The sequence below is a fragment of the Dendrobium catenatum genome, unplaced genomic scaffold (assembly GCF_001605985.2).
Source record: "Dendrobium catenatum unplaced genomic scaffold, ASM160598v2 fragScaff_scaffold_1490, whole genome shotgun sequence".
Lineage (NCBI taxonomy): Eukaryota > Viridiplantae > Streptophyta > Magnoliopsida > Asparagales > Orchidaceae > Dendrobium > Dendrobium catenatum.
This window is the reverse complement of record NW_021319952.1, coordinates 226598-242579: the sequence shown is the minus strand read 5'-3', so window position 1 is coordinate 242579 and position 15982 is coordinate 226598. Positions and strand designations below refer to the sequence as shown.

The 15982-nt window shown below is 33.2% G+C and overlaps 1 protein-coding gene across 1 annotated transcript; it reads left to right on the top strand.

Annotated features, from left to right (window-relative positions):
• Positions 1 to 4033: 4033 nt before the first annotated feature.
• Positions 4034 to 5985, top strand: LOC110108405 (flavin-containing monooxygenase FMO GS-OX-like 3; the record flags this gene model as incomplete). Its single annotated transcript, XM_020839034.2, is given in 7 exon segments — positions 4034 to 4046; positions 4049 to 4125; positions 4401 to 4553; positions 4695 to 4777; positions 5279 to 5414; positions 5503 to 5676; positions 5778 to 5985. Coding segments are annotated over 7 exon segments (825 nt in total), but the record flags the coding sequence as incomplete, so codon positions are not given.
• Between the last annotated feature and the right edge of the window lie 9997 nt (positions 5986 to 15982).

Below are 15982 nucleotides of genomic sequence, written 5' to 3'. Positions count from 1 at the left end.
CCTACGGTTCATACGACATCTCATACAAATTCTTGCAATTCTTGTAAAATGGCCAAAAGCTATAGATTACATTTTTCTTCTTCTCAAACTGTAACAGACTCTCTTTTTTCTCTTATTCATTCGGACGTCTGGGGTCCGTTTTCCATTGTTTCCACTTCTGGTTTTCGTTATTATATTTCTTTTATCGACGATTTCTCAAAATTCACGTGGATCTACCCCATGACTAATAAATCGGAAGCCTTCTCTAAATTTCTTGAATTTCAAAACTCGGTAGAACGTCAATTTAATCTGAAAATTAAAATCATACGAACCGATAACGGAGGCGAATACATAAATCACAAATTCAAGGCTTCTGCACTTCCACCGGCATCCAACACCAATTTACTTGCCCGTACTCCCCATCTCAGAATGGCGTCGCGGAACGTAAGCACCGGCACCTCATAGAAACAACCCGAGCTCTTCTCATTCAAGCTTCTTTACCCATGTCCCTATGGGTTGACGTTCTCATTACCGCTAATTACCTAATCAATCGCATGCCTTCACCTAACACCCAACACAAGTCTCCGTTCGAAATTCTACACGATCAGCCACCTCACTACGACCACCTCAAAGTTCTAGGTTGCCTATGCTACCCGTGGCTCAAACCTTACACCGTGCACAAATTATCACCTACCTCTCACCCTTGCGTCTTCATCGGGTACGCGCACTCACAAAAGGGCTACAAATGTTTGGATATCAACACCAATAAAATCTACACCTCCTGTAACGTCATCTTCAACGAAAACGATTTCCCTTACTCACATAACTCACCTCATCATCACTACACCACACACTCCTCGTCAAGCATACCACCGCTGCTCCTTGTTCCCAATTCCAGCATTTCTTCTTCTCGGCAATCCGAGACACTCCGTCCCTCTCAAACATCCTCCTCTCCCACACAAACTACCTGTCAAGACTTTCCTCAAAACTCTAATACCGAACTTCACAACTCGATTTCCAATACCACAACACGACATCCCACTTCCAACTCTCATGACAATATGACTCTTCAGCAGGCTTCCGATACCTCTCGGGCTAAACCAACACATCATATGGTCACCCGCCTCAAAACCGGGATATCCAAACCCAAGAAAATTTTTGACCTCGCTCACGTCACTCAGTCAACTGAACCCAATACCTACAACCAAGCCGTCAAATTTGAGCACTGGAGCACCGCCATGTCCCAAGAATTCCAAGCCCTTCAAGAGCAAGGCACTTGGGAGCTCGTCCCACCTCATCCTTCAATGAATATTCTTGGCTCAAAATGAACCTTCCGTATCAAGTATAACTCTGACGAAACCATCGCTCGTCACAAAGCAAGGCTGGTTTCTAAGGGCTTCAATCAAGAGCAAGGCATCAACTACACCGAAACATTCAGTCCAGTCGCTAAAATGCCTACCATACGCGTTCTCATTCTCATTGCTCTCCATCATAACTGGACCATCCATCAACTCGACATTTCTAACGCTTTTTTCCACGGTACACTTACCGAGACCGTCTACATGGCTCAACCTCAAGGATTTCAAGACTCCATATATCCCGGACATGTTTGCAAACTAAAGAAAGCCCTATACGGCCTCAAGCAATCCCCTAGGGAGTGGTACACTACCCTATCCAACCATCTGCTCAACTACGATTTCAAGATTAGCTCTTCTGACCACTCGCTCCTCACCTACACCTCCGACACAATTCGTATATACATTCTTATATACGTCGACGACATTCTTCTCACAGATAACTCACCCTCAGATATCAATATACTATTAACAAATCTTCATTCTAATTTTCAGATGAGAAACCTTGGCTCGTTGGCGCAATTTCTGGGCATCCACACGGTCAAAACCGAGTCCGGCATAATTCTACACCAGCAAGCCTACGCCAAGAACATTATCCATCAGGCTGACATGGATCAATACAAACCCGTCATCACACCATTATCAAGCCGACCACCCAGCAATACCGCTTCCAGCACTATCTACGAACACCCTCAACTCTACAGACAACTTATTGGCGCATTACAATACCTAACTATCACTCGACCGGACATCCAGTTTGCCGTCCAACAATTATGCCAACATATGCAAACTCCTCTTCTTACCCATCCTCCGGCACAGGTATTCCACTAAACAGAACCAACTTAATCCTCACAGGATACGCCGACGCCGATTGGGCTAACAACAATCAAGACCGCAAATCAATATCCGGCTACTGCAACTTCCTCGGAAACTCCATAATATCCTGGCAAGTCAAAAAGCATAACACAATAGCAAGGTCATCAACCGAAGCTGAATATCGAGCACTAGCTACCGAAGCTGCCGAAATCATTTGGCTGCGGCAACTCCTGGCCGACTTCCACACGCCTCAAACAGACCCTACAACGGTCTTCTGCGACAACACCTCAGCTATTGCTCTCGCAAACAACCCAGTTTTTCATGCCCGTACAAAACACATCGAAGTTGACTGCCACTTCATCCGGGACTGCATCAAAAAGAAGCACATTTCGGTTCATCATGTTTGCACCGACGATCAGATAGCCGATCTCTTCACCAAAGCTCTACTAAAGTCAAGATTCAAAACTCTTGCAAGCAAACTCACAGCCGCTACGCACCCATAAGTTTGTAGGGGGCTGTTAGCCACCGTACACGTGGCAATATCTACTTAAATCTCTTTTGTACCGTTACACTTCTTGTACATTATTTTACTGTATAGTCTCTATATAAGTAGGTCTGTAATCTTTAGAATAATTAATGATAAGTTTATTTTTCCCTCTTTCTTATTCCTCATGTATCGCTTCTTGAAAGCTCTGCACTATCCTCATCTTCTTCTCTAGCCTGTCACATTCTACACTTAGTATGAAAATTTTCATCTTGGTGATATAAAATCAATGTTATGACATTTCTTCAATCAAATACGCATGTACTAGTCGCAATAATTTTTGGAATGAAATTTAGGGCTAACAAAAAATGATAATAGATCATCATATTCATAAAATATTTCTCTTCACAAGTGGAATCTAGTGTCACATATGGCTTATAGTTTAATCATATATAGAGATTGCAATCATTTTAAAAATTTTGAGTCCTTAAAGTCAGCTAGTCAACCAACTCATATAATAGTTGTGTTGGGCGGTCGTGGTCGACCTGTTGTGCATTGATGACTAACAGTGATGAGTTTTTAGATCTACAAATAGAAGGCACAGTACAATATAGTTCATCAATAAAAAAATTGAAGGTGAAATTGTCTATAACAAATCTAGGAAAGTTTAATGTATTTTATTAATGCAATTAGCAATGATTAGGCACAACATAGTTTGCATTTGTTTATCTTGCGAAACAAAATCACTGGCATTGAAAGTCCTAAATATCTATATTACATAACATATATAATTAAAATATTTTTTATTATATATATATATTCTATCATTTTATTATAATAAGAATTTAAATACAATTATATTTTCTCTTTGGTCATTATCAAATTTATTTATGAGAAGATTTTAACTCCATTAATTATTCAAATTCAATCTCAAATTCAAATTTAAGATGGAAAATTTAAAGGCTTTTTGTTTTTTATTTTATTTTATTTATATTTATATTTTAACATGAAATAAAATATATACTTGATATTAAAAAAAAAAACTTTTATTTTTATTAAAGTTCGAATATGTTGATTTGTGCGGTGATGATGGTGGCCATCGGTGGGATAGTAGCGATGTTTGTCAAGAAATGATAGTGCTGGCGACGAAGGTGTTGGTAGCTGATTATGATAGCTTTTGAGAAGCACCTCAATGTTGTTTTAAAATAATTTTAAATAATTTGATTTGTATTTTAAAACATAAAAAAGTTTTAAAACATGGCCCTTAAATTAAAAAAAATATGCCTAAAAATCATATTTTTAAGCTAAAATATATAAATCCGAAGCAAAAAAAAAAAAAAAACCAAAATAAAAAATCTTTGACGCTTTTTTCTTACCTCATACAAATGTAAATCATTTCCCTAATGTTTGCCATCATCAGGCATTGATTCATGGCCTGGGAAGCAGATGCATAGCCACAACTACAGAGTTCCTGAGCCATTTCAGGGTCAGGTATGACCTTTTATTACAATTTATTTTTCTTCCCTTCTTTTTTCTCCATTGCACTTTATAATATCTTGATTTGGATCAGAAAAAAGAGAAAAAATAATTAAGTATAGGCTCCCGTTGTGATAGCTTTTTATAGCTTTCTAAAAAAATTTGTTAGTATAAAAATTTTTTGTACTAAAAAATTGTTTTAGAAAGCAGTAAAAAAACTGTCCCAAACGAAAGTTAAAATTCATTCAAGCATGCTTGTTAATCTGTTTTCATTTACGTAAGCTGGACAGGTGGTTGTGATAATTGGAAGTGCAGCTAGTGCCACTGATATCTCCAAAGACATTGCTGGTTTGGCCAAAGAAGTTCATATTGCAAGCAGATCAGCACCTGAAGGAACTCCCATCAAAGATCCTGCTCATGAAAATATCTTTATTCACTCCATGGTAAAGCTTTCCTCTCTGAGATTCTGGCAGTACATATTATTTATATCTGCTACAAAATCATTTCTTTTTTGGCTCTTGAATATAATTGAACTCAAGACGAAATCAATTCAAAGAAATTCTTAATCTTTCGATATCCTGCAGATCGAAAAAGCCTTTGCTGATGGAACTGTGCTGTTCCAAGATGGAAGTTCTGCCTTTGTTGACGTTATCATGCACTGTACTGGGTATGAGCGCACTGTTAAAGTAAATTGTAATTACAATTAAGGTTTCATTTGGGACTGTTTTTTAAAGCAGTTTCCTAGTATACAAACTTAAACTTTTATACTAAAGAGTTGTTTTAAGAAGCAGTAAGAAAGCCGTCTCAAATGAAGCTTAAGATTTCAGTTGGGACGGCTTTCTTACTGCTTTTTAAAGGTGTTTTTTAGTAAAAAATTAAATTTTTGCACTAGAAAGCTGCTTTAAGAAGCAGCAAGAATGTCATCCCAAATGTAGCCTAAATTATACAAACGTACTTATTAGCTCCTTGAATAGCTTACGCTGCCACTTTTCTATTTTACAACCTATTTAAAAGAAGATGCTGTGAACAAAATAGTAGCAAAATCACGCAAAAGGCACATTGATTTTACTAAATAGCTTACAGTAAGATTATAAGAGAAACATTGTTATACCATTTTTCACTAAAAATAAGAGAACCTTGAAAGCTTTTAATCCGAAGTTTGCTCCAGGTACAAGTATCACTTTCCTTTCCTGAAAACCAACGGCATTGTGAATGTTGAAGACAACCGGGTAGGACCTCTATATAAGCATGTCTTTCCACCATTGCTGGCTCCATATCTTTCCTTCATTGGATTAACCACAAAGGTCTCATATTCTTTTCAGTTTCATAAACAAAACTGTGGATTTTTCAGACTCATTTTTGTCACATGAAACTAACTGATCATATTTATAGATTATTCCTTTTCCAATGTTTCAATTGCAAAGCAAGTGGATTGCTGGTGTTCTATCAGGAAGGATAATTCTACCACCGCAAGAAGAGATGATGGAAGATGTCAAGAATTTGTATTCAGAAATGCAATCTGCTGGAAGGCCCAAAAGATACACACACAATATTGAAAATTACCATGTATTTTATACAGGAAGTTTCCTTTCTTGATAATGAGTTTGGTGCTTGTGAAGTATTTGGGGAATTTTATGAATTTCATCTGGTTTTTCTTTGTTTTGCAGTTTGAATATGCTAATTGGTTGGCAAGAGAATGTGGGCATCCTCAAGTAGAAGAGTGGAGGAAGCTCATGTACTATGCAAATAGAAAAAACAGGGCTGCAAAGCCAGATAGGTACAGAGATGAGTGGGATGATGATGATTTGGTCAAAGAAGCTCATGAACATTTCAGGAACATTTTCAATTCAACTTAAGGATTGCAAATTAAATTTGGTGATCTTGTTGATGGTAAGATATGTAACTTTTGAAAAATTTTATGTTTTGGTATAAATTTTGATATTTGTGTTGACATAATTTTACAATCATATTTGGGAAATTGAGAGATTTGATTCAAATTTATTGGATTTTGTTTTCATTTAGCCTGAAATATATAAAAAAAAATATTTACGAGGAATGTCGATCCAACAAAGGGTTTTTAATGTCTTTTGGCGATATAAGTTAGTATAAGCCTTGAATATAGAACCTTTAACTTTATTTAGTTTCTTAATTTTATTCTTAAGGGTTTTCATATGCATGGAATTAAGAATAACATAAACTTTTTTAAAATATTTTAATAATATGTAAATAAAAATATTAAAAGAATTTAGCTTTTAATAATTTATAAAATAGATTAGATACTAAAGATAGTGAAAGATGTACATATAAGTTAGCCAAGGAAAGATATTTAATAAGGACTTAGTTTAAGACAAGTGCATAATAGATAAAGATCAAAAAGTGCTTTTATTTGAAGAGGATATTTAATGTGGATTAGATATTTTGATAAGCGTTTTAATTAAGATTGTTAGAATATGATTGACTTTTGTGACCGTAGCATCCTAAATGATAATAGAGATTTTTTTTAATTGTCATATTAGTAAAATAGAAGTTAGAGAGGCTTTAAAGAAAATTATGTGTAGAAATGCTGTTTGGCTTAATTATATTCCAATCGAGATGTGGAAATGCTTACGAGATGAAGGAATTTCTTGTCTTATGAAACTTTTCAATATTTTTTTGAAAACTAAAAAAATATCAGATGAGTAGAGGAGTGTGTTGATTATTATTTTTAAGAATAAAAGTGATGCACAAGATTGTACAAATTATACAAAAACAAACAACAACATCAAGCCTTTATCCCACTTCGTGGGGTCGGCTACATGAATCCTTTTTCTCTATTGTGTCCTGTTAAGAATCAAATTTTCATTTAAATTTAATAAAGAAATGTCATTTCTAATAGTTACTAACCAAGTCCATTTTGGTCTACCTCTACCTTTCTTAACATAGACCAAATCTAATATGTCTACTCTCCTTGTAGGGTCATCAGAAGTCCGTCATTTTACATGATCAAACCATCTAAGGCGGTTCTCTCTAATCTTATCAATCATTGGAACTACTCTAACCTTTTCTCGGATATGCTCGTTTCATATCCTGTCTCTAAGACTAAATCCACTCTTCCACCTGAGCATCCTTATCTCAATGACACGTAACTTAATATTATGCTTCTCTTTTAATGGCCAACATTCTGCACCATAAAGCATTGCAGGTCTCACCACTATCTTAAAAAATTTTCCTTTAAGATTACTAATTATAGAGGAATTAATTAATGTGCCATACATTAAAACTATGGGAGAGAGTTATTGAGTATAGGTTATGTCATGATACTAATGTTTCTCAAAATAAAATTGAATTCATGCCGGGGAGGTCTACTATGAAAGCTATACATTTATTGGAAGATTTGATTGAGAATAATAAGGAGGATCTACATATGATGTTTATTGATTTAGAGAAAGAATATGCTAAAGTTCCAAGATATATGCTTTGGAGAGTAGTAGAAAAGAAAAGAATTAATAATGCTTATATTCAATTCATTAAGGAATATGTATGCAGGGGGATGTAGGGGGCTGCGGGGGGTATTACTTGTGTTCAAACATAATATGGTTTGACCTAGTATTTTTCTATTGTAGTTGGAATAAATCAAAGATTAGCTTTAAGCCCTTATCTTTTATCTTTAGTCATGGATTATCTTACTAGACATTTGTGAGAGGATGTACCTTGGTGTATGCTTTTGCTAATGATATTCTTCTTGTTGATAATACTAGAGAGGGAGTTGATGGAAAATTTGAATTATAGAGGTTAACATTAGAGTCTAAATGTTTTCATTTGATTAAATGGAGTGTAACTTTAGTAGTAATAGTTCTAGAGGGGGGATTGTGACTTTGGACGATCAAGTCATTATTAATAAGAGTATACATTTTAGATATCTCAGGGATATTGTTTAATTTGATGGTAAAATTGATGTCGATATTATTAGTAGAATTCAAGTTGGATGATTGAAGTAGAGGAATGCATCGGGCAAGTTATTTTATAGAAAAGTGCCCCTCAAACTTAAAAGGAAAATTCTAAAAGATGGTGGTGAGACCTTAAATGCTTTTTGACACAAAATGTTGCCCATTAAAAGAGAACCATAATACTAAGTGAAGAATTGCATAGTGAGCATGCTCAAGTGGATGAGTGGCTTCACAAGTTAGAGAAAATAATGTGAAATGAGTATATACATGAAAAGAATGAAGCTCCCATGGCATTTAATATTAGAGAGAGTTGCATTAGATGTTTTGGTCAAATAAAACATTGGCCTTCCAATGATATGGTTAGCAGAGTAGATGTATTAGATTTAACCTATATTAAAAAAGGTAGAGGTAAACCTAAAATGACCTGGTTTAAAAATATTATAAATGATCTTTTTTATTAGATTTAAATGATAATTTCACTCTTAACAGGAAATAATTGGGAAAAATAATTCTTATAGCCTACCCCATATAGTGTGATAAAGCCTTGATGTTGTTGTTATTATTGTAGTAGTGGCTCAGCTATACTATTATAGAGTCCTATAGACTTGAAAGTATATCATAAGTGCCTTCTATTATATATAGTTGATATATAACGCTACGCCCTGTGTTTTTTTTATTTTTTAATTTTCTATGAAAAATTCTAATCTTATATATATAATGAAATGGTAGTCTGTGGAAGAAGAGAATGCAATTAAGGAAAATGGAGATCAAAAGAATTCAATAACGGAAGTAATCTCATATATGTTCTATTTTATTTCTTCATATATATATATATATATCAGAGACATTGAAGGTAGGGGAGTTATTGAATTTAGGTGGAAGCTCCATAATGTAAGCATTATCATTGATTTTCTGTAAATGGGAATTGAATGAATTTTTTGGTGGCTCAATTTAGAACATGTACCTGAAACTAAATGCTCATACCACAAATAAACGATAAGTAAATTACTTGGACTGGAAAGTTGTTAATAGAAGTGAAAATTAACAGCACATTTATATGCTTCATTAGAAGTTGTGAGCTGATTCCAAACATTATAAATCAAAGATCTGAATTAGTTGGTTAAGGAAGATAAAAATGTGCTTCTATGTTTGGGTATACATGATGCTGAAGGGTTAGAGGCTAGTAGAATATTTTGAAATCATGTTGTATGTTAGTTTAGTTTAAGCTAATACTTTATCCCATAACATAGGATGATGTTAAACTAAGCAACAAAGAATGTTACACAAAGTTCTATTCACCACCTTTGTTTCCCCATCAGACAATGAATGATACACCAACTTAGTTTAATTATAGTGTGCAAGTGTTTCTATAAATATGCCAAAAATGATAGATAAATTTAATATCATGATTTGAAGTTAAACTTAGAGGTATTCCATGAGGATGAATAATTTCCATGAAGATTAGACATGCAATGTGTAGAGCATCAGATGTTTTTTTACATGCAATGAATTGGGATATTTTGGAAAATCGATCCCCAACAACCATGATTGAGTTATTACCATACTTAGTGCAAGATATTCCCAAAATGAATTCCAAACTCAAGTCTTTCCAAATAGCATCCGGAATAGGTAAGGGAAGATATAAATATGTATTTTGGCTGCCTCCTTTGAAGTTTTTACACATCGAATAATGTTCAACAAATTTGATGGCATCTTGCATAGGTGTGGAAAAGAAAATTGAAGTAGTAACAAAGCTATTATTTTCTCATGGTCCGCATGTGTAGGAAAACTATTGCTATTGTTGGTACTAAGAAGAGTCAGGGACACACTGCAAGTCATGTTTGAAGATGAATCCATGACGAATGCGCGGTAGTTTTGTTGGTGATGCAATTATACTAAATATTAAGGAAATCTTTATCAAACTCATAGAGTATTTAAGGCATTTCAATCCTGTAATCTTGATTTATAGCTAGGTTAATATAATAGATCATCTACTCAGCACATTTGCTACCCAATTTTGTGAACCAAAATTTTGTTTCAGCACTAACATGAATTTCTACAAAATAAAATCAACTAGGCATGCATTTATTTTAAGTTTGTTTGATTATTGATATATTGTAGAGCTTGATGATTACTATAAAGTAAAAAATTTTGATGCAACAAGTACACCTCCCCTTATTTTAAATAACAAACAACTATATTTAAATATTCTTCTAAAATTGCCCTTTTTTTATCGTGAAGGGCATTCTTTTTCACTTAAGAATTCAATTGTATGGTTCTTTTGAGAGAGTATATCTCATATTCCTATTGAAGAGGCATCAATGTCAACATGGATAGGTTCAAAATCTTGCAATGAAAGAGCTGTAGTCCAAGATAATGCCTACTTGATGGTCATAAAGCTTTGTTGTAGGGCGGTGGTCCACTAAAATTGTTTTGATAATTTGTAATGGGAGACATTAGTATACTGAAGACATGGATTAAATGATAATAAAAATTAACCAAGCCATGGAATCTAAAAACATCAGAATAATATTGTGTTGTTGGCCAATTGTGGAGAGTTGAAACTTTTTGTTGATTTGTTTGAATGCTTTTCTAACAAAAATATAAAGCCGAGAAAGTAAACACTAGAAGTGGCAATTTTTGATTTGGAAAAATTCAGATATAATTTGTGTTATCATAATGTCACATAAATAATTGCTAAATATTGTAAGTGTTTTGAGAATGTAGGTTTATACACAAGTATGTCATCAAAATAAACAACACAAAATTTTTTTAGAAAGGGTTTGAGAACCATTGAATACATGAATGTTGATGGAGCATTGTATAGCCCAAAGGGCATAATCTTCCATCCATATAGGCCTTGTCGAGTTTTAAAGACAGTATTCCATTTATCACTTGGCCTAATGTGAATTTAGTGGTATCCACTATGGAGGTCCAACTCTACAAAACAAATGATTGATATTCTCCTCTAAAGTTCATTAACCCTTGGAATAGGAAAACAAAACTGAATGGCAATTTTTTTAGTTACTCAGTTGTACATGAACATTCACTAGATGCCATCTTTTTTTTTTTGGACCAATACTATAAAAATTTTGCAAGGGCTCAAGTTAGGCTGAATTAGTTGTTTAACTAAGAGATTGTCTAATGGTTATTGTAAAATTAAATGTTCCTTTGGGCTTATTCTATAATGGTGAAGATTTGGTAGTATTGTATTTAGAACAAAATCTATTTGATGTTACAAATGTCTAAGTGGAGAAAGTGTTTAGGAAGCATTTTTGGAGAGATGTATAAGAATTGATGAAGTAAATCTCACATGACTAATGGAACAATGGAATGGTGATCCAAAGTAGATTGCCCTTTGGCAACATGACAAAATATTAATGAAGTTTATTTCCATGCACTTAGAAGAGAAGAACCACACACCACATGCATTTTTTTTCTTTGGTTTAATTTTGTTAGAAATGATTATAGTTGATTAGGAAGTAGCCTTAGTCTTTTTTCTTTGCAATAAAAATAATAGACATTAGTTTATCGATCATACAAAACTCCTACATCAAACTGCCATGTTATTCCCAATATCATGTGGCAAACATTCATATCTAGTACATCACATAAGAATTCACTAACATAATGTTTTCCAATAAAAAAAAGTAACCCTGCACATTTTGAAGATTAATATGTCGATGCCTTTCTTAACCCAATATATTGTGTATGGATGGGGATTCTTTGAGCATTTTAATTATAATGTTTGAACCACGGAGTGGGAGACAACATTCTCAGTACACCCATTATCATTCAGGAGATCACAAACCTTCCTGTTTAAATTATAACTTGTTTGGAAGATAACATTACATTGAGAATTTTTTAGGTTTTTTGGTGCTAGCAGTAATTTCTCCATAACATATAAAAGCGGCTCACCTTCATTTCCCAAAACATCTTCTAGTTTAGGATTCCTTTAAGCCTCGATATTACTGGGTTCATCTTCTCCCTCAACTTCTAGCACCTACACTTGCTGTTGTTGATGAAATTCATTTGATTTATTCCCTTGTTGAAAATAATGAAAGTATTTTATTAGAGTGGGTTTTACATATGAGTTCTCCTAAATTGTGCCTTTAACTTTTTCTATGAAGCGAGATCTACATGAATGGTTATTGGGCTATGGAGATGAGCAGATTTAATTTCATTTGATGTAATTTTAAATGTATTATGAATTGGTCTATTAGATTCAAAAGGTTGTTCTATGAAATATTACCATGTAGTATTTAATAGGTAAAAAAATTGCATACTTTAAACTGCATATGTTTGTTATAAAGTGCTAGATAAATCTATCTTTTAATGTAGAAACTATATTGAAATTTATCAAAAATTGATTCAGTTCCACAGTGCTACAACTTCCCCCAATGCCATAGCGCCATGAATTAGGTGTCACAGAAAAAAGGTTTAAGAAGATTTCTAGAGAACATAGCACTGAGGAGCTACCCAAGGAGTGCCCTAGCTTCAGATTGAGCATGGCATTGCCACATTTCCCTAACATAGTGGTGGAAGATAATTGAAGATAGTTAAACTGGTGAAATGATAGGACGTGCGGTGAGATGACACGATGGTTCAGTAGCGTATAGTGCAAGTAATCTAGCGTCATGGTTCTTGTTCAGTTATTTTGCAATTTTATAAATAGGAGGCTAAGTGTTCATGTTAGAAAGTTTAAAACTTGGTGAGACATGTGTGTGTGTGTGTGTGTGTGTGTGTGTGTGTGTGTGTGTGTGTGTGTGTGAGAGAGAGAGAGAGAGAGAGAGAGAGAGAGAGAGAGAGAAGAGAGAGAGAGAGAGAGAGAGAGAGAGAGAGAGAGAGAGTGAGGCTACATCTGGTAGGGAATATCTCTTCCTCTGTGTGAATCTTGTATCGGTGTAGATTAAGAGGAGTACAAAGGAGACTATACTTTTTATCCGAGTAATTTCTATCCTTATTTTCTTGTTTACACTTTTGTTTTATTTAGTGAAATGAAAGTATTTGTTATGTTTAATTATTTCTCTATGTGTGTTTATACTCTTTTGTTTGAATTTATGATAGTTGAAAAACCATGTATTGCATAGAATATGTATATTACTTCATAAATTACTTAACACTATTTTCAATCCCTCTAAGCTTCATTTTCTTTATGTATAGGCTATACTTAAACTTAAAATCTAGTATGATCTAGAACCTTTATGGTGGATTAGAAGAATAATTAAAGATTTAAAATTTTAATCTTTCTACGCATAGATATATGGTGTTTAGGTTATGAGATCTTAAGGAGATAGTAAAACTATAATTGAGAAGAATCCTAGCTAATCCTCCAAAAAGTTCGACAGTGATGATGAGTTCTTAATTCTTTGATTCATAGAAATATCTCTTATGCATGAAAGTGCTTAAAAATGTCACAGGTTCATATATTATAAAAGTAGTAAATTTATCTTTTGTAATTGTAGCTATTTCACTTTGAACTGTCTAACTTTTTATGAATCAATTTACAAGATAAATAGAGTAATTTGATTAAGCAGTACTAAAATGATTTTAAGAAATTTCAGTCATCATGGGAATGATACTCTTATCATCATTTTATTACTTAACATGACATGCATGCCTGCTTAAAATAGGAGTTACACCATAGAATTAATCAAATCATAATTAAAAAGATAAAATTGTGAGGGTAAAGTGCTTGTCAAGTTTTTGGCACCATTTCCAATGAATTAAAATTAATTATCCTATCTCATATTTTATATTGTTGAATAATTTACTATTTATTTTAGTCTTTATTTTCATTTTACCTGCTTTGTATTTCTAATTATTACTTTCTTAATTATTAATTATTTACTATTTTTTTAAAATTGCTTACAATTGCATGTTTAGTAATAAAAAAATAATATAAATCTTATTTGATGCTACAATTGAAAAGACACTTAAAAATTAGAAAAGATAAAAAATTAAAATAATTTAAAAATTGCTAAACAAATTTTCAAAGAATAATCAACTTAAACCGCTTAGGTAATATGCTAACCTTATGTTTTAATGCATTCATCAAAATATTAATAGATCTAGCATTCAAGATAATAATTTCAAACTGAAACCAATAATAATTCATATGATGCAAAATTCTCAATTTTAAGCAACACCAATAGAAGATCCTAATCTACATTTAGTTAATATTCATGATATATGTGCCACATTTAAATGTAATTAGACTTAGGTTATTTCCTTTTTCATTGAGAGACAAAGGTAATATATGGTTAAATTTGTTACTCGCAGGATCAATCTTGTAATGACTTAGCTCTCAAAGTTTTAGGTAAGTGCTTTCTCTCATCAAAGATTGCTAAGCTTAGAATGATATCACCTCATTTACTTAGCTAGATGGGGGAGTCCATTTATGAGACTTTGAAAAGATTTAAAGAATTACTTAGGAAGACTCCTCGCCATGAATTGTTTGATACACTCATTATTCAAACATTCCATAATGGTTTGATAGGTTCTCTTAGATCCATTATAGATGTGGCTATGGTGGATCATTGATGTACAAACCTTTCGATAAAGCTTATGTTTTGATCAAATAAATGGATACCAATAATTTCCACTAGTTGTTTGAAAGAGTTATCCTATGAAGGTAGCTAGTGTGTATGAATCAAATGCTCTTTCTATTCTAACTGCATATGTGATTGCTACATCTAGGAAGTTAGATAATCTTGGAGTAAGTTCACCCTAAAATTCAACTTTGCCTATAGAAGAGAATATTTTTAGATCATCTTGTGAGTCAGATGATTTAGTAATAGAGTCCCTTAATGCCATCTATAATAAAACTAATAATCCTTTTCAAACAATTATAATCCTTATTGGAGAAATCACTCCAATTTTAACTCGAGTAATAATCAAAATGGTAATAATAATAGGAAATCTAACTAGCCAAATCAAGTAGAAAATTGGATTCAAAATTTTATAAACCTAAGGTCCCTTTATATGAGAAATAAGTCTCCTATTTATAGTTTTTATAAATAAATGAACTAACCCCAAAACACTGATCCGAGTAGCTCTATGGTGTTATTGAATTGACTTGTTTGTTCATTAGTCATCACATCAATTTATTGATTCAACTCGTAGTATTTACTATAGGCAATTTGGGTATTATTGGAGGCCAAAATCCATCAAAAATCATAAAATTATGCCGAAAACTATGCATTTTTTGCGAAAATGTATTTGACGATTATTCGCATGTTAGAAACCTTGTTCCAACAGAATTATTGGCAGAATTCTGGTGTAATATAACAATTTAATTTTTTGTATAAGAGTCACTATTACTGACGGGTTCTCTGCCAGAATTGCCGGTGGAACTATTCGTTGGAAATTCCTACACCTAACCAACTAGAAAAGTCCAATGGGCTAGGACCAACAAAAATTTCTGGCGGGTTATCTGCCATAATTACAAGTGGAATAGTTTCATTATAAATTTGGTACATTTCATCGTATCTCCATTTCTGGCAGATAATTAGTTGAAAATTCGCCAGAAACCTGTAGCAAAAAAAAAAAAAAAAAACTCCCTCTTTTGTTTATGTTTTCTACAATACAACAAACCAGCATAAAATTATACATATATCATATTCATTCAGACATTGAACATAAACAAACAATTTAACTTCACCAAACTATTTAATAACAGGTTTAATCATTCCAAGTTCGTTAAACTTTCAACAAATAGCTTAAAATTAAACATACAAATGAAATGTCGAGTAATAACAAAAGAATATCTAATCATAATCAGTCTCCTCTACTATTAATGCTGCATGCTGGTTTCCACTAAAGTGCTCTCTTTAGTTTCACTACTCTTCCAACAAAAATGTTTGATGCATTTGCATCATTCATTATGTTGCTATAGTGAATTGGCACTATGATGCTTGGCCTAGCACAGTGACGCTCTTTTCTTG